The sequence below is a fragment of the Mirounga angustirostris genome, unplaced genomic scaffold (assembly GCF_029215605.1).
Source record: "Mirounga angustirostris isolate CCGP_5_RB_7025 unplaced genomic scaffold, mMirAng1.0.hap1 SCAF_12, whole genome shotgun sequence".
NCBI classification, from domain to species: domain Eukaryota; kingdom Metazoa; phylum Chordata; class Mammalia; order Carnivora; family Phocidae; genus Mirounga; species Mirounga angustirostris.
The window spans coordinates 103332391-103355245 of NW_026991720.1; the positions used below are offsets into that span (position 1 = coordinate 103332391).

Here is a 22855-nt window from a genome sequence, read left to right on the forward strand (position 1 = left end):
CCGCCTTTGGGGCTGGGATACAGTGACCAGGTAAGAGGAAGGGTATTTCAAGATTCGAATTCACTTCTAGAAGGGCCAAACCAGTCCAAGCATTCCGATGCTCGCAGAGGACCCTCTGTCTTGCTGCCTCTCCCATCCCACCGCCCGCCCGTCCGGGGAGCACCCCCAGAGGAGCACTCTCAAGGGAAAAGCGTGAGAAGCATCAGGAGCGCATACCTTCTGCAGTTGAGCTGAGTAATTCAGGATTTGTTCTGCATGAAGGTCATCGAAACCAAATCGGGATCTGAGGTCAGCCTGGACCGTCTGTGGATCCCACACCAGCTCTTGCAGGGACAGGTTGTATCTGGACTCTGCAAAGCAACCGATGAGTTACACCCGTCAGCTGATGTGACAACATGCGACACATGATTCAGAGAACGGTGCCTTGTTCTCTCCAACAGGAGAAGCAAACAGAGACCAAATGCTATTCACACAATCAGGTCGGAGAAGCAAACAGAAGCTACTGCCAGATGCCACAGAGCTTGGAAGGATGACCCCAGGCACCTAGTATTCATGACTGCAGAGTTTCCAGAAGGACTAGGACAACGTATTTCAAGAGCTTTATGAAATTCAAATCACTGAGCCCCACAATTTCACTTCTAAAAAATCTTTCTTGAGAAACCTAACCAGATGCATGAAGAGGTAATGTACAACAACGCTATTGCATTCGTTTTATACTGATTAAATACTAAAACCCATGAGGCGTCTAGCATGGGGGGAAAGGATAAATTGCAGTAAATTCACAGCAGAAAATACAGCAGTCTTTAAAACGACATTTCTGGGGCACCTGGGTGGCTCAGTCAGTTGAGTGTCCGGCTCTTGATTTCAGCTCGAGTCATGATCTCAGGGCTGTGGGATAGAGCCCCGAGTCAGGCTCCGTGCTCCACGTGGAGTTTGCTCGTCCCACTCCCTCTGCTCTTCCCCCTGCTCTATCTCTGCCTCTCTCTCAAATAAATAAAAAAATAAAATCTTAAAAAAATAATAAAAATAAAACCGCATTTCCAAAAATTATTTAAGGTCATAGATAAAAGTTCCCTTAACAGAGTTAATCAAGGTATAAAACTCATTAGGTGCCCAAAAAACCCAGTAACGCCACCTGGAAATGGCACGTGCAGAATATAATTCCGAGACCCCCCTCCCCCGAGATTTGACATAATTTCTGTGAACATGGCCTGACGATTGCAAACCTAAAAGCTTACAAATTCCAAGGTGACCCTTCCTCTGAAATCCCAGCAGCTAGACTGTTTCAGATCGTGATCCACAAACCTCTGCTGAGTGTCCACACGTGCGAAGGACCACAAAACCATCCTCATTTGCGTGACCTCTCAGTACCCTTATTTTTTTTAAAGATTTTATTTATTTGACAGAAAGAGACAGAGAGAGAGAGAACACAAGCAGGGGGAGAGCAGAGGGAGAAGGAGAAGCAGGCTCCCGCCGAGCAGGGAGCTCGACGTGGGCCTCAATCCCAGGACCCTGGCATCACGACCTGAGCCGAAGGCAGACGCCTAACCGACTGAGCCACCTGGGAGCCCCTCTCGGTACCCTTCAATTAATGCTGTGAGTCTACAGGAAAGGTACAGTCCTGCCACTTACAAATGAAGGCCCAGCCACAGGGAACTTTAGGAAGGTGTTGAAGATGGGGCAGATCCCAGAAATCCGAGACTCCTTGCTCTCAGTCGAGTTGTCTTTGCATAAAGGGGACAAGGTCTGCTTTTGAGATTTTATTTTATCTTTTTAAGATTTATTTATTTATTTGAGGGGGCGCAGAGGGAGAGAGAATCCCAAGCAGACCTCACACTGAGCACAGGGCCCAATGTGGGGCTCGATTGCACGACCCCGAGATCAGGACCTGAGCCGAAACCAAGAGTCGGAACCTCGACCGCCTGAGCCACCCAGGCGCCCCTGGTTCTGAGATTTTAAACTGGCATTTGTGTTGTGTCAAAGAGGCAGGCCCAGGCCAGGCATTTCCCTCGCCAGGTCTTGCTGAGTTCCCCACAATACACCAGATCGGTGTAATAATTACCCTCTTTGCAGGGAGAAGAAGCAGACATTGAGAGTCACCCAACGTCACGCGGGCTTTAGTCATGACTCAAACCCAGATCTGATCCCCGACCCTGCGTTGTAACCTTTAAACCCTACTGCTCTCAGAATGTATCGGGATTACTCACAGAATTCTAAAAGGGAGGAGAGAAACAGTGATACCAGTCACTGATGGCTATAAAACTAGAATGACGAGAGACAACGGGGCCTGGAAACTCACTGCTGAATGACAGAGCTCAGACCATGGGAATTAACAACTTCAAGGAAGAACATGCCCGGGCCCTTGGCCCCAAGTCACTGACAGGGCACGTCCCAATCCCCTTCACATGCCATGATCTGCTCGTTAGGCAAAGGGATTCTTCTTGGAGACAAGAGAAACGAGGACAATTTTTAGTCGCCTCGAGGTGCTTTGTCATTGTATTCCTCAGCCCTGACTCTCTGGCAATTGATAGAAAATAGCTTATTTTAATTACATTCTTAGCTGTACTTATATTCCCAGTTGTAAGGTAAATGGATTGTTGTAATTTGGATCATATACGAACACTTGAGCTTCCTGATGAGTTTGTTACAACGGAGGTCACTGGGGAGGTTCTGTTCTGAGGGTAAGGACTGGTGGTTCCCACTGGAATCACCCACAGGAGAAGCGAATTCAACATTAATGACTAGTCTTCCCTCTTGCAGAGCCTCAGAGGACAGGAACTCTCCTACCCGGGGTGGGGCTGAGGGGGGTCCTCCCTACGCTGAGTCACCAGCATCAGGAAGAACCTGGGTGTGAGTGGGGGGATGGAGGGTGTCACGTCAGGTGGTTCCAAGGAGGCAGAAAAATCTGGAAGGGATAGAAACCTGTGTGTAACCACCTCATGAAATAGGTCAGGAGACAGACTTCGAGAGTTAGCGGCAGGCAGAGAGAATGTGATCCTGGGCCCCTGGCCCCAGGCCTGTCTGCCCCCCAGTCGAGCCCTCACATCTCCACCAGGAATGTCTTCCCACGATGCAGGTCTAACTGCTGCTCCAGCATTCTTCAGTGATCTGGCCCCGGATCTCTTTCTGGATTACCTCCTGCCATCGCCCACTGCCCCAGGCACACTAGGCATAAAACACATGGGGCCCTTGCCAAAGCCGGGAGCTTCACACACAGTTCTTCCTGGCAGTGCTCCCTCATGTCCTTGACGTACTAGAATCATCCTTCAGAACTTCTCCTTGACGCTCTTCCAGAGAAAGATGCCAGATCCCTACTCTGTGGGCTTTGTTTTTTCTTTATTGACACATCTCTTTCCTGTACTAAACAGGACCTCCCTGAGAGCGAGAACTGTGTATCACTTCATTTTTTATTCCCACTCATAGGACAATGTTTGGTTCATAGAAAGTACTCAATAAGTAATGAGTTAATGGATGGATGGATAGATGGATGGATAGATGAGTGGGTGAGTGGATGGGTGGGTGGATAAATGAATGGATGGATAGATGGATGAATGGATGTGTGGATGGATGAGTGGGAGGAGGGATAGATGAATGGGTAGATTATGGATGGGTGGGTCAGTGGGTGGGTAGATAGATGAATGGATGGATGTGTGGATGAGTGGGTAGGTGGATAGATGGATGAATGAATGGATGCTGGGGTGGATGGATGGATGGATGGATGTGTGGATAGATGGGTGAGTGGGTGAATGGGTGGGTAAGGGGACAGATGAATGGATGTATGGGCAGGTGGGTGGGTTGATAGATGGGTAGATGTTTGGACAGGTGGGTGGGTAGATAGAAGGATGGGTGGATGGATGGATGTGTGGATAGATGGGTGGATGGATGGGTGGGTGTGTGGATAGATGGGTAGATGGATGGATGTGTACATAGATGGGCAGGTGGGTGGATGGGTAGATAGATGAATGGATGGATGTGTGATAGGTGGGTAGGTGGATGGATGGATGAATGAATGGATATTGGGATGGATGGATGGATGGATGGATGGATGGATGGATGGATGGATGTGTGGACAGATGGGTGGGTGGTGGATGAATGGATGAATATGTGGATGAATGATGGATAGATGAGTGTATGAATTCTAAGTCCACAGTCTGCTCCCTGAATTTCCCTTACAGAAAGAGACAGAAATAGAGAAAAAGAAAGAAAGAATTAAAAGTAAAATGTTCAGGTCCAGTTGACAATTCAAGAAATAATACCCTGAACAGAGTAGAAGAGTGGTTACAGGGGGCTAGGAGGTGGGGAAGTGGGGAGATACTGGTCAAAAGGTACAAACTTTTAGTTATTAGATGAATAAGTTCTGGAGATCTAATGTACAGCATGGTGACTACCATAATAATAATAGTGTATCATATACTTGAAATTTGCTAAGAGATCTTAAGTATTCTCACCAAAGGAAAGGTAAACTAACTATGGGAGGTGATATATGGGCTCATTAACTCCAGTGTGGTAACAACTGCACAATGTAAACCTGTCTCAAACCATCACATTGTACACTTTAAACATACAATTTTAGGGGCGCCCGTCTGGCTCAGTCTGAGGAGCGTGTGACTCCTGATCTTGGGGTGGTGAGTTCAAGCCCCATGTTGGGTGTAGAGATGACTTAAATAACTAAAACTTAAAAATATAAATATATGCAATTTTATTTGTCAACATCAAATAAAATAAAATAAATCTTCAATGAAGAAAGAAAGAATATCGTGAGTCAAGAATAGAGCTAAGGAACTCCATCCCCTTCCCTGTGGAAGGGGTTTGTCTATTTAGCTCGTGGGCTTTCTAAATCCACATCAATCTGCTTCTTCTCACCAGCCTTCCTAATTTTCAAATATTTTTTTCCAGATAGGAGCAGAGGAGAGAAGAAAGATTCAAATCACAGAACCAATGACAGGTCTAACCTTCAAGGACATCAGATAAAAGAATTTTAAAATCAATTATTTTTAATTAAAAATAACCCATTTATGAGCAGTGGCCACAGAATTTCAATAATGGTAGAGAGTCAAATTCAAGTTTGAATTCCAGATTTTCAGTCTACTACCACCTTTTAGTAACAGAAACAAGGGATTCCTCTTGGCATTTGACATGTTCATTACATCATTTTTTGAACAGCATTTTAGCTCTATGGTGGCTGTCGATAAACGTAACCAGGGGAACACTTGAAATTTCGCACAAGCCCTTGGGTACACATACCAGTGGTGGCCGCTCCACGCTCCTGCAGAAATGTCAGCGTCGAAATGGTCACATTCAGCACAATTTCAGAAACCGTGGAGAAAGTGTGGTTGAGTGGCAGCCAATCTAAATCTTCCAAAGTTGCCAAGGAACTGGAACCAAAAGAAAACCAAAGCAACGTGAGCTGGCTTAGCAAAACGGAGCGCAACGGACTCGGACTTACTTGTGACCTACCAGCCAGGTCCCAGCCCTTTGCGGGATGTGGACAGACCACAGACCTACCAGTTTTCACCGTGTCTTCAAATGTGACCCTGACTCTCTGGACTAGGGATCAATGCTCACTCGGGCAGTGGCAAGGCCGGCCGGGGTCCAAGGTGCTATCACCTCCAAAGAGCACATGGGCAGACAGCCTGGCTGCCTCAAGCTCAGGTCATCGGTTTAAACTCTAGAGGTGCCCTCCTGGAATAGCGAGCACCCCAATCCCCCACTGTCTGAACCCACGCATCTGAGGATGTCAGGGGCATGATCAATGGTCGCCAACCTGTTTCACAAAACAAGGGGCTCCAGGGAGTGCATGTACATATTGTGTTCATGTTATTCTTTAAATACTTAAATGTTTTCCAAATGGCCAACAGACACATGAAAAAGTGCTCAACATCGCTCGGCATCAGGGAAATCCAAATCAAAACCTCCATGAGATACCACCTCACACCAGTCAGAATGGCTAAAATTAACAAGTCAGGAAACAACAGATGTTGGCGGGGATGCGGAGAAAGGGGAACCCTCCTACACTGTTGGTGGGAATGCAAGCTGGTGCAGCCACTCTGGAAAACTGTATGGAGGTTCCTCAAAAAGTTGAAAATAGAGCTACCATACGATCCAGCAATTGCACTACTGGGTATTTACCCCAAAGATACAAAAGTAGGGATCCGAAGGGGTACGTGCACCCCAATGTTTATAGCAGCAATGTCCACAATAGCCAAACTGTGGAAAGAGCCAAGATGTCCATCAACCGATGAATGCATAAAGAAGATGTGGTATATCTATACAATGGAATATTATGCAGCCATCAAAAGGAATGAAGTCTTGCCATTTGCAATGATGTGGATGGAACTGGAGGGTGTTATGCTGAGCGAAATAAGTCAGTCAGAGAAAGACATGTATCATATGACCTCACTGATATGAGGAATTCTTAATCTCAGGAAACAAACTGAGAGTTGCTGGACTGGGGGGTGGGGTGGGAGGGATGGGGTGACTGGGTGATAGACATTGGGGAGGGTATGTGCTCTGGTGAGCACTGTGAATCGTGCAAGACTGTTGAATCACAGACCTGTACCTCTGAAACAAATAATACATTATATGTTAAGAAAAAAAAAAAAAAGAAGATAGCAGGAGGGGAAGAATGAAGGGGGGGAAATCGGAGGGGTAGACAAACCATGAGAGATGATGGACTCTGAAAAACCAACTGAGGGTCCTAGAGGGGAGGGGGGTGGGAGGATGGGTTAGCCTGGTGGTGGGTATTGAGGAGGGCACGTTCTGCATGGAGCACTGGGTGTTATGCACAAACAATGAATCATGGAACACTACATCACAAACTAATGATGTAATGTATGGTGATTAACATAACAATAAAAAATTAAAAATAAATAAATACTTAAATGTTTTATTTTATAAGTAATTGTACTAAGTATAATTATAAATAATTAAGCCTGTAAACTAGAAAATCCATTCAACTGAAGAGGAATATGCCTAAATTTTAGCAATAAGAGACCCACAATATATAAGCTATGCATCAGACAGGTTATTTCCCTGTAGCTTCTCCTTAAGGAAAATCTCTCAAGGTATCCCTGTGTGATGAAGGGTATCCCAAGATGACAAGATAGACCATTAATAAATTATCAGTTTGCCCAATACCACATTCTTTTTTTTTTAAAGATTTTATTTATTTATTTGACCGAGAGCGAGTGCACAAGCAGGGGGAGCAGCAGAGAGAGAAGGAGAGGGAGAAGCAGACTCCCCGCTGAGCAGGGAGCCCAATGCGGGGCTCGATCCCAGGACCCCAGGATCATGACCTGAGCCAAAGGCAGATGCTTAACCAACTGAGCCACCAGGTGCCCTGCAAATACTTATTTCTAAATCTAATACCGATTTTCTTTTTTGAAGAATGGTAATTGTCTTTTGTGGGGTTTTTTTTAATTGAAGTATAGTTCACGGCATGCAGTTTTTCTTGACCTTGTGTCACCAAAGCAAAATACAGAAGTAAAATTAATGCTGGAGCTGATATGGTTCAACAGCCGCCAGCAATATCCTCTAATTTCATATTCTGTCCCTCTCCAAAGAGCCCACTCACTGCCTGTGCTAACATATTCAGGGTTTAGAGCAAGGGTACCGGAGAAAGCACACCCACTATATTCAAATATATAGGCTATAAATCAAACCAACAGACTGTCAAAATATGCTCCCTTGACAGATATGCCTTCATAAGAACTTGGAAAGTCATGTTCAAATTTAGAATTTTCTGATCCTTGGGGCACCTGGGTGGCTCAGTCTGTTAAGTGTCTGCCTTCAGCTCAGGTCATGATCCCAGGGTCCTGGGATCGAGTCCCGCATGGGGCTCCCTGCTCAGCAGGGGGTCTGCTTCTCCCTCTGCCTATGACCATCCCCATACTCGTGAACTCTCTCTCTCTAATAAAACAATGAATTCATAAAATAAAATAAAATAAAATAGAACAGTAGCCATTAAAAATGATCATTTGAAGGGGCACCTGCTGGCCCAGTTGAGGAAGCATGTGACTCTTGACCTCGGCATTATAAGTTCGAGCCCCACGTTGGGCATAGAGGTCACTTAAAATTAAAATCTTAAAAAAATAATCTTCAAGTCTTCAAGTGATCACTTGAAGACAACAGGAATGAAACTGGAAAAGAGCCGAGATGCCCTTCAACAGATGAATGGATAAAGAAGATGTGGTCCATATATACAATGGAATATTACTCAGCCATCAGAAAGGATGAATATCCAACTTTTACATCAGCATGGATGGGACTGGAGAAGATTATGCTAAGTGAAATAAGCCAAGCAGAGAAAGTCAATTATCATATGGTTCCACTTATTTGTGGAACATAAGGAATAGCGTGGAGGATATTAGGAGAAGGAAGGGAAAAATGAAGGGGGGGAATGGGAGGGGAAGACGAACCATGAGAGACTATGGACTCCAGGAAACAAACTGATGGTTTTAGAGGGGAGGGGGGTGGGGGGGATGGGTTAGCCTGGTGATGGGTATTAAAGAGCGCACGTAATGAATGGAGCAGTGGGTGTTATACGAAAACAATGGATCTGGGATCACCACATCAAAAACTAATGATGTATTATATGGTGACTAACATAACATAATAAAATTTTTTTAATTAAAAAAAAAAAGACAACGGGAATGTACGAAATGTTAATGATGTAATGTTAAGTTGCCTAAATCAGGGAGAATGGGCTCTGGACAACATGACTGTCCTTTTATAAAATATTCACACAAGTAGGGAAGGAACAGACACAGAGATGCAAGAGTCCCAGCCATCTCAGGGTGCCATGATTCCCCATTTCTTTCTTGAATCGAACAAGAGATCAAGCAGAGATACAGATTTCCCCATGAAAAAGTGAGAAGAAAACCCACACACACCTATCATTGGTTAGATTTCTCTTCTACACTTACTTCAAAGCTGCCTGGAGGAGGTGTGCCCCACCACGGATGCGGTCTTCCACTCGAATGTTGTTTGCATACAGTCTCGGCAGAAGAAGTAGAAAATTCCAGATGTGAGGCTGCTGGTGGAGTTTTTCCAATTTCGAGATCACCTCTTCGGTCTTACTGAGATCCATCTGTTAGGAAAAAATACCAAGAGTTTCCCCCCTTTCATGTCATTCATGATTGAAGAAACAGTGAGGCTGGGTTGGCTTTCGGAACCCCAGGTGGTAGAGATGCATGCCTGGCATGTCACTCTTTTGAACAGACAAGATTTGAAGATCATCCCGTTGGGTTGGTATTTTATTTTTTTATTTTTTATTTTTTTTAAAGATTTTATTTTATTTATTATTTATTTGACAGAGAGAGACACAGTGAGAGAGGGAACACAAGCAGTGGGATTGAGAGAGGGAGAAGCAGGCTTCCTGCGGAGCATGGAGCCTGATGTGGGGCTCAATCCCAGGACCCTGGGACCATGACCTGAGCCGAAGGCAGACGCTTAACGACTGAGCCACCCAGGCACCCCTGGGTTGGGATTTTAAATATTGTGAAGTTATGGGCGGGGACAGAAAGGAAAAGGTCTGATTTTGTAACAAGCTATGCCACCATCTAAGATTTTGGGACTTGGCAATAAATGAGTAGTTGTTCAGACAGGAACAAAAATGGACAACCTGCTCTTATTTGAGGGTTTTCTGTTAGCGCAATGGAACTCAACTGTAATGGAAGCGCAGTGTGAATAATTAAATACTGGACTCCCTCCCCGCAAAGATCCCTATCCCCACCTCTGCTTTTCATGGTACAATCATAGAGCCTTGGTCTGGAGGAAGGAAAATCAAAAAATTCCGGGGACACCTGGGTGGCTCAGTCATTAAGCGTCTGCCTTCGGCTCAGGTCATGATCCCAGGGTCCTGGGATCAAGCCCCGCGTCAGGCTCCCTGCTCGGCGGGAAGCCTGCTTCTCCCTCTCCCACTCCCCCTGCTTGTGTTCCCTCTCTCGCTGTCTCTCTCTGTCAAATAAATAAATAAAATCTTTAAAAAAAAAAAAAAAAGAATTAAAAATGTGTATTCCAGTGGGTAGAAGTGGGAAGGGCTTCCTTCCCAGGCAAAGGTGTGAGGAAGGGGTGATAGAATCCATCTCACTGAAGCCATAAACCAGCTGCTTAAAAATGAGCCTTGTAAGCAGGGCAGGGAAGGCTGGGTGCCAGGGCAGGACTGCAAAGGGGTGTGTGGGAAAAACAGGAAGAAAACGCATATTCCAACAGCATGGCTGGCTTGGCCAGAAGGTACCCATCTGCGCCTGGCATTGGTACAGAGACTTCGGAACATTCTAGACGCCTGAGTTTTCCACACCACACACCAGCTATGGCAAAGAGAAAACCGAGCGGGGGCCTCCAGAGCAGCCCTGAGCCACCGACCTCCCCCAGGGGAGTCACACCCCGACCCCCACTGGCATCTCTGGGAGGACAGACCCAGGTCTGGGCTCCAGGCCCTCACGTCCACGGTTCCAGCCCTCAGCAGGCCCAGGCCAGAGTCTCGCTTGAGAAAATTAAAATTCGCCTTTCAACCCATCTCTTGAGGGACTCTGGCTGTCTCAAATACACTGTTGCTAAAATCAAATCACTGGAAAGAAGTGTTTGGGGGCGCCCGGCTGGCTCAGTTGGAAGAGCGTATGACTCTTGATCTCGGGGTCATGAGTTCGAGCCCCACGTTGGGCGTCGAGATGACTTAAAAAAAAAGTATTTGAAAAAGAAAATAAAAACCAGTGCTTTGAACTTAACCACTAAGTCTCTGGAGACTAAGTTTCAGATTTTTGTTAAAATACTTACGGCTAAAAAACTGGAGCTGGGAGAAGAATCTACAACAAAAGAGATTTCAGATGTTAGTTCAATAAGCAGTCAGAAAGCATTTGCCAGACCCCTGTTTTAGTTCTAAAATCAAGCGAGCTATCACGAATCCCAGTCCAAAACTCGAGGACACCCCAAACCGGGGAACAAGTCTGAAGGACACGGTCACTCTGGATTTGCAAAGCAAGTGCGTATTGACTGGATACCCGGAAAAATGACTTAACTGGTCAAGCCAATCTCAGTCATGGGCCAACAAAGTATTGATGACCCTATCGATCTCTGATGTCGCAGGCATTGTGAGTCCTCAGGACAGGACAGAGAGCTGGCAGGGCAAGAAAGAAAGAAAAAACTCAAAGAGGCTAAGAAGAGCAAAGTTATGATTTTTCAGGTTCTCTGTGGAGTCACAGTGGGACACGGTAAGAAATACAGACTGGTCTCTGCCCTCGAATTTCTGGGGTGATGGGGTGACAGGAGCTTCCTTTGTTATATCTGGTCTTGGTCCCTAGTCCCTGACAGGAGAGCCGGTAAGACTTTGGGAATTTCTGGAATGATAAGAGTGTCTTTTGTGTGCTAATGAGATGCCTGGGGGCTGGGGGCCCCCAGATAGGGTTAGGATGGGGGCTGGTCCCCCAAAAAGACCATGATTCAGCCTCACCCCCTTGACCTCCAGGTTGAGGAGAGGGGCTGGAGATTGAGCTAATCACCAATGACCACTGAGTTCATCAGTTATACCAATCTAATGGAACCACCAGAAAAACCCCAAAAGATGGGGTTCAGAATGCTTCTGGTTGGTAAACACATCCACATGCTGAGAGGGTGGTGCACCCCAATTTAACAGGCACAGAAGAACCCTTCCGGACCTATATGCTTCATCTGGCGGTCCCTTTGTACCCTTTACAATATCTTATTTAAAAAAAACAATAAAGGAGCGTCTGGGTGGCTCAGTCAGTTAAGCGTCTGCCTTCAGCTCAGGTCATGATCCCGGGGTCCTGGGATCGTGTCCTGCATCAGGCTCCCTGCTCAGTGGGGAGTCTGCTTCTCCCTCTCCCTCTGCCGCTCCTCCTGCTTGTGCTCTCTCTCTCTCTGACAAATAAATAAAATCTTAAAAAACAAAACAAAGCAAAAACAGTAACCCAGCTAGAGTTCTATGGATCATTCTAGCAAATTAATCAAACTCCAGGAGGGGGTCATGGGAATCTCCAATTTGTAGTCAAATCAAATAAAACTGTGGGTGCCTAGGACCCACTACTTGGAATTGGGGGTCTGAAGTAGGGCAGTCGGGGGACGGAGCCCCTAACCCATGGGGTGTGAGTCACACCGGGTGGTTGCATCAGAACTGAATTAAATGATAGAGCACCCACCGGAGTCCACTTGGAGTGGCAAACCCACACAACCGTGTCAGGAAGTGTCAAGTGTGAAGGGTTTTCTCTGGTGCATGCACATGAAAAGTGGCTCAAACAGCAACAACTGAAAACAAAGTGGAGATAAAAGTTCTTCTCAAAAAAAAAATATTAGTTCTTGGGGCGCCTAGGCGGCCGACTCTTGATCTCAGCCCAGGTCTTGATCTCAGGTGGTAAGTTCAAGCCCTGCGTTGGGTTCCACGCTGGGCGCGGAGCCTAATTCAGGAAAAAAAAAAAATCAGTTTCACCGAATATTGAAAACCTCATGTGAACACCACATTTTATAAAAGTAGAATGAGCTCATGATAGTGCCTAATATAAGAACGCCATCACTCGGAGTCTGAAGGGATTCTGGTCTTTTGCGGATGCATTTGGGTCGGTTGTGAAACCCACCCCGCCTTGCCCTGCCCTGGACGAGGGCTGCTTTCTCTCTCAGAAATAACACAAGGTGTCACCTCATTGTCCATTCTCTGATCAGGCTCTTCATTCCATTCCCTTGTACATAATCCATGAAAAGATACAAGTTAAATAAAAAGAAACACTTGAGGTGGGTACTTAGAGTCGCCAGATTTCCCAAATAAAAACACAGGGTGGCCGGTGAAACCTGAATTTCAGGTAAGCAACAGATACTTTTTCACTATGAGTACATAATCTTGGAGACATGCTTATACTAAAAACTTGTTTACTGTTTCCCTGAAACTCAAATTTAGCTCAGCTAAAATTTAATAGCACGTGGCAGTGGACAGTGGGATAGGGAGTGGGGACGGGGGGCTGGGGCTCCAGCTCGTTACTCAAGCTGACAGCCAGGGCAGGCTTGGGGGCAGGCGAGATGCGGCCTCTCTCACGGCCCAAGCCTCCCCACTGATGAGCCAGGCTCTATGAGCTCCATATCCGATTCTTCTTCTCTATCATGGACTGATAAATAAGAGTCGGAGCCTCTTAGGACATAGGCATGCTTCGTAAGGAACAGACATATCTGGTCCCATAGGCTAAAAGGTTTGTCTGCAAAGCAAGATAATCCTCAAGGACCTTAAAGCATCACTAACACTGAAAGACCAATCCAACTCAGCCAGAGGGAGGGGGACAGAATCAGGAGAATGTGCATGTGCGTGTGATGCAGAGAGACAGCAAGGATGGGTTGTAAGCCCCTCTGAAGGTTGCACCCACTCACGGCGCCTTCCCGGGCAGGAGAGGGTAGACATCTGGCCTCGCAACCAGCCCCAGGTGCTGGGCCCCCTGCACGGAGGGTGGACCTCTTTCCAAGCCCCACCATCCCAAAGCCTGATGCCATAAGGCAAACTAATGCGTAAACAGGATTTCAAGGACCTTCTGGGTGCTCAGCCCGTGTCCAGGCAAGGGGTTGACAGGTAGAGACTGACTTGCCTGGAGCCTTGGATCTTCCTGCCCACAGTCCCTGTAGGATTTTTGCCTTGTCCAAGATTTCACAAATTTCCTCAGCAAGGTCCTGTATCTCTTCCAGGAAGGCCAGGTCATTGACCTTCTCGTGACGGCCAGCTGCAGCCTGGAACCTAGACGAACTTTAAATAAATGGAATGAATATCACAAGGACGCTCTGCACAGGATCCCGTTTCTTGGGTGTTTCTAAGGTTCTCGAGACCCCGTGCCTACATGCTCTTGACTAACCTGGCACATGTTTACACCTCCACCAACCGCAGAACCCTCTCTCCGTGACCTTCACCCAGAAGGGAAATGATCATTTTACAAAAATCTCCGCCAACTGGAAATTAGAAAGTTGTCCTCACTCTATCATCCGTGACGCTCAACCACCGTATCTGTGCATTAGTGTCTCCATGTGTCTGGTTTACTCCGCACTTGTCACACAGCACATCCTGGGTCAGGCTCCGCCAGGGACAACAGGGTCTCCTTTCAATTCTAGAAGAGCCCTCTGGCTGTGCGTGCGGGGCAGAAGGTGAAACCAGGCTTTGGAGAAAGAGAGAGGTGGACAGACTCACATCCCTCTGGAAGTGGACGGAGAGGACCTTGAATGAACTCACCAGAGGGGTGTGACACCACACCCCTTTTATTCTCTGTATCTCTGAGGCTTTGACCCCTGGGCCTTGCTGACCACTGCCAACCCCCTCCCAGGGTGACCCAATTCCTAGAGACAGCAGAGGGCTCACCAGGGGCTGATTTCCATGTCTGCACGTCTTGCACGCCTGATAGGACAAATCTCAGGCATGAAGATGGGGGATCTCGGGAGAAGGAAGGATGTAGGACATGCAGGGTAGCGGTGGGAGGGGGGTCTCTGCCCCAGAATAGCAGGACAGCTGTGCGGGGCAGATGTGAGGTGTCCCATTGGGGTGTTCCCGATGCCCCGTGGACACCAGGACAGAGGCCAGAGAGCCCTTTCCCGGGGGGGGGGCGGGCAGTCTACAGTGAGGAGAGGGTCTGCGGGGGTCTGGATATTCAAGCTTCTGTTCCATTTTCGATTAGGATGTTCACTGTCTTCTTTACTGAGGTTTTAAACATAGTATCCCTTCCCTTTGGCACATTTGGGAGAAATAAGCCCTTGGGTTTTTTAGTTGCCTTTGATTTTATTTTAGTTCTGAGTAATCTCACTGCTAGTGGACAAAAGACATAAAATACATAAGCAATACCGTCCATCAGAGCAGTGACCTCAGAGAAAAATACCAGGACGCATCCCAGGAGAACAGTCACATGCACAACCACACGTGCTTCTGAAGGAGTGTCCCCTGGAAGGTGGGTCCCGTGGGGGTGGTCGGAGTGGAGCGAACAGAGGGACCACTAGGGAAACCGGTGGGTGCCACCTCCCAGCTCGGGCTGCAAATCCCCACTGGAAACCCACCCCTCCCAGAGGTCAGACACCAGTGGGTGTGGACTAACCTTGTGCATAGGAAAATGCACGACACCATGCAATTCTACTTGGAAAATGAGGGCAAATTGCTACCCTAACCTCTTCTTACCCTTATATATCTCACCTATGGAGGGAGGGAGATTTTTTTTTTTTAACTAGTAAATAAGAGAGAACCTTCGCGCCACCTTTGGAATCCACACTGGCCATTCGGTCCACAGAGAGTCTCCAATTCAGCGGGAACTTATTTTTAATCAATAAGACACAGCAGATTTAAAATAAAATAGGAAATCATTTCACAAACTGCTAGGAGTGTGTTGACGTGACCAGGTGTCCAATCGCAGGCGGCACGTCCAAGAGAAAAAAACAATTAAAACTGGGGGACATTTTTCCTGACTAGGAGGCAGCAGAGCTCATTAGATTTTGTTCAATCCCAATTCCTGTACTTTACAAATTAGAGAACATGGTGACCACGAAGCAACATTTGTCACAGGTAAATCTGCCCTGAGATAATGACCAGGCTTGTGCGACCCTTCCCTCGGTCACGGTCATTTAACCTTAATGAGGTCAGAACAGATCCAACACTGGGGCATCCATGTGGCTCAGTTGCGAAGCGTCTGCCTTCAGCTCAGGTCGTGATCCTGGGGTCCTGGAGCCTGCTTCTCCCTCTCTCACTCCCCCTGCTGTGTTCCCTCTTTAGCTGTCTCTCTCTCTCTCTCTCTCTCTCTCTCTCTCTGTCAAATAAATAAATGAAATCTTTAAAAAAAAGAACAGATCCAACACTGACCAATGGATAAAACCAATTCAAGGCCTTTCAGGTCAGAGCCCACTTAGAAATGAGGCCCGGAGAGTCAAAGTGGGTTTGCTGGAAGCGAGCACAGACACAGCTGAGCCAGGACCAGACCCACCCAGCCACGCACTGGCTGTCATCTGTCACCTGTCACCAACACCCCACAGAAACCTCACCTGTTAAAGGGTGGCCTTCACCTCCAAGGGGTCGGAATTCCAAAAGCACAAGAAAGCACTTATTATTTCTGTATGAAGGATTAAAAGGACCCTGGAAGCTCTCCTGGGAACCCGTCAAATTAGCACATTATAGAAATTGCTGTAATTCAAGGCAAGTTTACCTGTAATGACGAACTGGTTGTGTGTTCTTTTTCATTTCTTTCTTTGTTTTAAGATTTTTTTAAAAGATTTTATATATTTATTTGAGAGAGAGAAAGCATGAGCAGGGGGAGGGGCAGAGGGAGAGGGAGAAGCAGACTCCCCGCTGAGCAGGGAGCACGACTTGAGACTCGATCCCAGGACCCTGAGATCATGACCTGAGCCGATGCTTAACCAACTGAGCCACTCAGCGCCCCTAAGATTTTATTTTTAAATAATCTCTGCACCCACCATGGGGCTCAAACTTACAACCCAAGGTCAAGAGTCGAATGCTCCACCAGCTGAGCCAGCCAGGCGCCTACATTCTTCTTCTAATTATTATTTCAAAACTACCTCGCTTGTCCATAAGACCGGATTATGAACTATTACTAACGTGAGAAATGTTTACAGCAGAACAAATACATAGAAAATCCCAGATTACATATTGATGTGTGTGTGTGTGTGCTCATGAGTGTGTGCAGGTGTGAGAGAGAGCAAGCAAGCGAGCGTGCCCCAGGGAAATCCCAGAACTGTAACAGGATTGGGGCAGACAGCAATTTCCACCTTCCTGAGTCCAGGTGTGTCTTTGGTCTGTTCTCAAGGGATGTTTGACCTTGCAAGGTATAGAATGCTGTAGGGGGTGGGGGGACCAGGACACACATGAGAAGGCCACTTGCAAAATAATCAGAAAAAAAAAAGAAAGAAAGAAAGAAAAGGCCATTTGCCAGGTGACTGAACTTCTTTCTCAGCCCTCAGAGCCCTAATGAAACTGCCCTCTCGGAAGACCAGGAACCAAGGGTTACCCTAGCAATCAATGCTCACACCTTCCTTCCCAGTGAAGGGCCTGAGGATCTCAGAAGCGGAAGAAGTGCTCACGCCCACCCCTCAGTTTCCCCAGCGAGGGTTCCCCTGGGGTCAAGAGTGTTTCTCAAGTGGTGTCTCCCTTGAAAAATCCTCTTTAGTACATTTTTCTTTTCAAGTAGGCTCCATGCCCAGTGTGGAACGCAGGGCTCAAACTCATGACCCTGAGATCATGACGTAAGCTGAGATCAAGAATGGGACCCTCGACCAACTGAGCCACCCAGGCATCCCGGAAAATCCTCTTTAAAACAGGACCCTGATATTATCCCCCTAAGAGGGCTGGTGGAGGGTCAGCAGAGGGAAGGTGTGGAAGACCTCAGGCCAGAGTCCAGCACCCAGCTGTCTGTAAATAAGAATGACGGGCAGAGCAAACACACCCGACGCGGGGATAGGACCTGTTTTCAGCGTAAGAGCTGCAGGGACAAGCAAGCAAGATATAGTAATATACGTGTTTCTATCAACATCTGTGCCAATCTTCCTCAGCTCACAAATAAGACCGGTTCTTACAGAATTAGAATTATTTCTTAGGACAACCAGATCCAGGGGCGCCTGGATGGCTCAGTTGGTGAAGCGTCTGCCCTCGGCTCAGGTCATGATCTCAGGATCCTGGGATCGAGTCCCGCATGGGACTCCCTGCTCAGCGGGGAGTCTGCTTCTCCCTCTCCCTCTGCTGCTCCCCCTGCTTGTGATCTCTCTCGCTCTCTCAAATAAATAAAATCTTAAATGAAAGAAAGAAAGAAAGAAAGAAAGAAAGAAAGAAAGAAAGAAAGAAAGAAAGAAAGAAAGAAAGAAAGAAAAAGAAAGAAAGCCAGCAGTTCGTTCAAATTCTAATCGCTTCATAAAGCTCTTCCAAAATATTAATGGAAAGAGACTGTTCCAGCAAGACCTGACACTTTGGCGCTGGGTGTAAGAAATTTCTGTTTACTGGCCTTACTTCTTCAAGGACACAGAAAAAATTTCAGCTATTTAAAAACTACCAATAAAATAACTTTAAAAAAAGAACTTCTATTAAAACATAAATTTAAATGCTCTTCAGCAGTAAGAATGAACAGTTAGGGGGCGCCTGGGTAGCTCAGTCGGTTAAGCGTCTGCCTTCAGCTCAGGTCATGATCTCAGGGTCCTGGGATCGAGTCCCGCATCGGGCTCCCTGCTCAGCATGGAGCCTGCTTCTCCCTCTCCCTCTGCTCCCTCCTGCTGTGCTCTCTCTCTCTCTCTCTCTGGCAAATAAATAAATAAAATCTTAAAAAAAAAAAGAATGAATAATTGGCACACCCAACAAGACAGATGGACCTTAAGAGCATCATACTCAGTGGAAAATAACAAACCAGTCTCCAAAGTTACATTCTATGTAGTTCAACTTATGTAACCTTACATAAATTTTTCTAAATTCTGTATAATTATACATAACATAATTTATATATAATTATATCTCCAAAGGAGAAGAGTATGGAGGTACAGAACACACTAGAACTTGCTGGGGACATGATGAGGACGGAGGGGTGAGCACAGCTATAAAGGGAGAGCATGGGGATTAATCAAACCGATACAATATTGATTGAACACATCAAGATATATATTGATTGTGATGGTGGTTACATGAATCTATACAAGAGATCAAATTGTATAGTAATACACACACACACACACACACACACACACCCACAAATGAGTGGGTGTAAAACTGATGAAAACAGAATGAGACCTATAGTCTACTTAACAATATGGTACCAATGTCAATTTCTTGGTTTTGATATCATACTAGAGTTACAGAGGATGTCACTATTTGAGGAAACTGACTCAATAAACTATTTTATAACTCTTTTAGGTCTATAATCACTTCGAGATAAAAGTCAAAAAAAAAAGTCAAAAAATAAATGACAAACTCAGGCAAGAATATTTACAACTTATATGACAAAGGGTTTAACTCCTTAATATGTAAAGAGCCTCTGGAAATCAAGAAGAAAAATAATTAATCAAGAGAAAAAATGGACCAAGGACATGAACAAATATTTCATAGAAAAATAAGTATAAATTATACATGGAGATATAGAAACAGGCTCAACATCCTCATAATAAGAAAAAGGCAAATAAAACTTCACTGATACATCATTTCTCATCAGTTTCCTGACAGAAATATAGAAGTTCAACCAGACCTCTCCTGGTCTCACCACGGGGAAAAAGCTATCCTCAAATCTTGGAAGACAGAAGGCAGAATATTACAATCCTCATAAAGGAGCATTTGGAAAACACCATCAAAATTAAAAATGTATTCATCTCTTGACTTGCAATTCTGCTTCTAGAAATCACTCCTACAGATACACATACGCAAGTATGAAATGGCCAAAGTCACTAGAAAACTACAGCCAAACGCTGGAGTTAATAAGTCAATAGTGTAGAAAGTGAAATAAAAAAATACTCCATTTACATAAAAAAGGCAACAAAGAGGAAAACCAGAGTACAGACGAGACAATAAAAGCAGAAAGCAAGTGCCGATACGTAAATCCAATATATTAAGTATGAACAGTCCACACATGAAACGGCAAAGATTGTCAGACTGGATAATAAAGCAAGAACCAACTACACACTGTCTAAACTGTAAATTTGTAAAGACACAGACAGCCAAAAAATTAAAAGATGGGAAAAGATCTATCATGAGACAGTAAGCCACAGAAAACGACAACATCTACATAAATAACAAACATGGCAGGCTTCAAAACATGGACTATAACCAGGGGGAAAGAGATTCCATATCCTTCTATAATATTTTGTGTATTATGCATATTATTTGTTGCATATATAATATAACACATTCTATGCATCATATACGTCATTGTACAGCATCACTAGGTCACGCGAAATGAGTCGATGAGGGAAATGTAACAATCCGAACATGTGTGCTAACAGCAGAGCTTCGAAGTAAATGGAGCAAAAACCAATAGAACTGAAAAGAAAAACAGGAAAATCTACGATTATGACTGGAGACTTCGGTTCCTTTCTTGTTAATTTATAGAACAAGTGGACAGAAAATCAGTAAAGATGTTGAAGACTCGCACAACATCCCACCCACTAGCGGAAGGCAAATCATTTCTTCGGGTTCACGTTAAATATTCATCAAAGGAGAGCATAGGCTAGGGCCATAAAAAGAATCTTAACAAAGTTAAAAAGACCTAAGTCACCTAACATTCTCTGACCATAGTGGAATTACATAAAATTAGTAATAAAAAAATTTAAGGAGGGCACCTGGGTGGCTCAGATGGTTAAGCGTCTGCCTTCGGCTCAGGTCATGATCCCGGGGTCCTGGGATCGAGTCCCACATCGGGCTCCCTGCTCCTTGGGAGCCTGCTTCTCCCTCTGCCTCTCTCTCTCTCTCTCTCTCTGTCTCTCATGATAAATAAATAAAATCTTAAAAAAAAAAAAAGACTCTCTCTCCCTAAGAACCCCCCTCAAAATCAATTTAAAAAAAATTTAAGGAAAATCTTCAAATGTTTAGAAATAAAGCATCTGACCTACAAATAACACACGAGTGGCATTCAGTTAATATTTTGAACTTACTACAAATGAAAATACATCATATCAAAATTTATGACGGCGTAAAGCAGTATCCAGAAAGAAATACGAAGCTTTTAATCTTTACATTAGAAAAGGTGTAAAATCAATGACCTAAATTTGAACATAGAGAAAGTAGGTAAATAAGAACACATTACATTTTCTAAGTCAAAGAAAGAAAAAGCATCCAGGCAAGAAAAGCAAGAAATAAAACTGTATTTCTGGATGGCATGATCATGTATGCAAAAAATCCTAAGGGATATATTACAAAGCCACTAGCAGTGATTGTCCATGTTAAAAAATTTTTAAACAGGGTCACCTGGCTGGCTCAGTCGGTTAAGAGCTCCACTCTTGATCTCAGAGTCATGAGTTCAAGCCCCAGGTTGGGCATGAAGCCTACTTAAAAAAAAAAAAAAAAAAGATGGCCAGGTTCATCAAGATCGGTAACCATCAGAGAAATGAAAATCAAAACCACAAAGAGACATCACACCCACCCGGATGACTACACTCTAAGTACTGGGGAGGATGTGGATCAACTGAACCCTCATAGACCGCAGCTGAGGGGGAAAAAGGTGAAGCCATCCTGGAAACAGTGAGTTTCTCAAAACATTAAACACAGAGTCACCATCTGACCTCCCATATACCCAAGACGAACGAAAACAGAAGTTCATACTTATACGAACTTGCGTACCCATATTCGTAGCGGTGTAATTCACAATAGCCAAAATGTACAAACAACTCAGAGGACCATAAGCTGACGAACAGATGCACGGAATGTAGGTCAGCTACACAACGGAATATGGTCAGCACTGAATGTGAATGAAGGGACTGACACTTGCCCCCTGCGACAAACCTTCGAGACATCACACCAAGTGAAAGAAGCCAGTTACGAAAACACCCATAAATTGCCTAATTCCGTCTCCGAGATCTCCAGAGCAATCAAATCTCTAGAGCCAGAAAGCAGGTTAGTGGATGCATAGGCTAGGAGTTGGGGGAGACGGGGAGAAAATGGGGAGACGGGGAGAAAATGGGGAGTAAATGCTAATGGATGCAGATGGCTTTGTTTTTTGTTTTTTGTTTTGGAATGATGAAAAATGTTCTAAAATTGTGGGGATGGTTGCACAACTCTGTGAATACACCACAAACTATTGAATTGCATACCTTAATTAAGGGTCAATGTTATGGTATGTGCATTAAATTTCTATAAGGCTTTATTTTCAGTGTAATTCCAATCAAAATCCCAGCAGGCTTTTTTGTAAGAATTAACAAGCTGATTTTAAAGTTTACACGGGGGACGCCTGGTGGCTCAGTCGGTTAAGCATCTGCCTTGGGCTCAGGTCATGATCCCAGGGTCCTGGGATCAAGTCCCTCATTGGGCTCCCTGCTCAGTGGGGAGCCTGCTTCTCCCTCTGCATGCCACCCCCCCCAACCCCGCTTGTGTGCTCACACTCTCAAATAAATAAATAAAAAATCTTAAAAAAAAAAAAAAACTGGGATATTAACATGGTGTACAAATAAGACAAGTTTTACTGGGGGAGAAATTTATAAATGAAAGCTAGCAGAACACACCTGATGCCCCACATTCTCGTGTTTTCCACTGACAGGCAGCTCTGCTGGGCACAGAGAGTGCTCAGGGGAGGGAGCAGCACCAGAAAGCTGTGTGGGGTACACAGGGACATCGGGGCGACCCTGTCATAGGGAGCACTTCCTGGTGGGCCAGGTGGCCTGAGCACTCAGGCTAATATCCTCCCACTGGTGCTGAGCCCGCTCTTGGCTAAGCTCCAGAAAGGGGCCTAGAAATAACCCCCAGGACCCTGTGGACTTGTCTTTCCTCTGTGGCTCCTGAGAGAGAAATCTGTAAAGGAGAAAGGAGGGGCCTGAAGGCGACGAAGAAGCGAAAATCAGGACCACGGTTGCAGCCCGATAGAAAAAAACGAGAAAATGCAGGGTCCGTCAGTGCAGAGGCCAGAACCCTCCAGCTGGGCATGCGAGGGAAGACATCAGTGTCACCGAGAAGAGCGTCCTGATGCTCCCATCTCCGAACATGCTAACGGTGCCCCTTCATGTCCAAGTCCACGAATGGAGGGGGAACCTGAAGAGTCTGGAACAGGATCAACCCCAGAAGCCCTGGTCTGGTGGAACAGGTCCAGGGTGGGTGGGGCTGGGGGGGGAAGCGTCCAGAAGGAACCACTCCTAACACCACATGCCATGGAAAGGCCACGAGGAAAGCTGCCTGGGGGCCAGGGTTTCCTAGGGAGGAGGGCCACAGAAGGGGCAG

The 22855-nt window shown here is 45.6% G+C and overlaps 1 protein-coding gene across 1 annotated transcript in view; it reads right to left on the minus strand.

The window, feature by feature from the left end:
- Positions 1–22855, minus strand: part of ABCA13 (ATP binding cassette subfamily A member 13) — a 379838-nt gene that overhangs the window by 330726 nt on the left and 26257 nt on the right. Inside the window, exons 4-8 of the mRNA XM_064575492.1 lie at positions 13578–13732; positions 10777–10805; positions 8925–9088; positions 5245–5375; positions 217–350 (exon numbers count right to left, since the gene is read on the minus strand). Coding sequence (XP_064431562.1) covers positions 217–350; positions 5245–5375; positions 8925–9088; positions 10777–10805; positions 13578–13732 — 613 coding nt within the window. The remainder of the gene's footprint in view (positions 1–216; positions 351–5244; positions 5376–8924; positions 9089–10776; positions 10806–13577; positions 13733–22855) is intronic.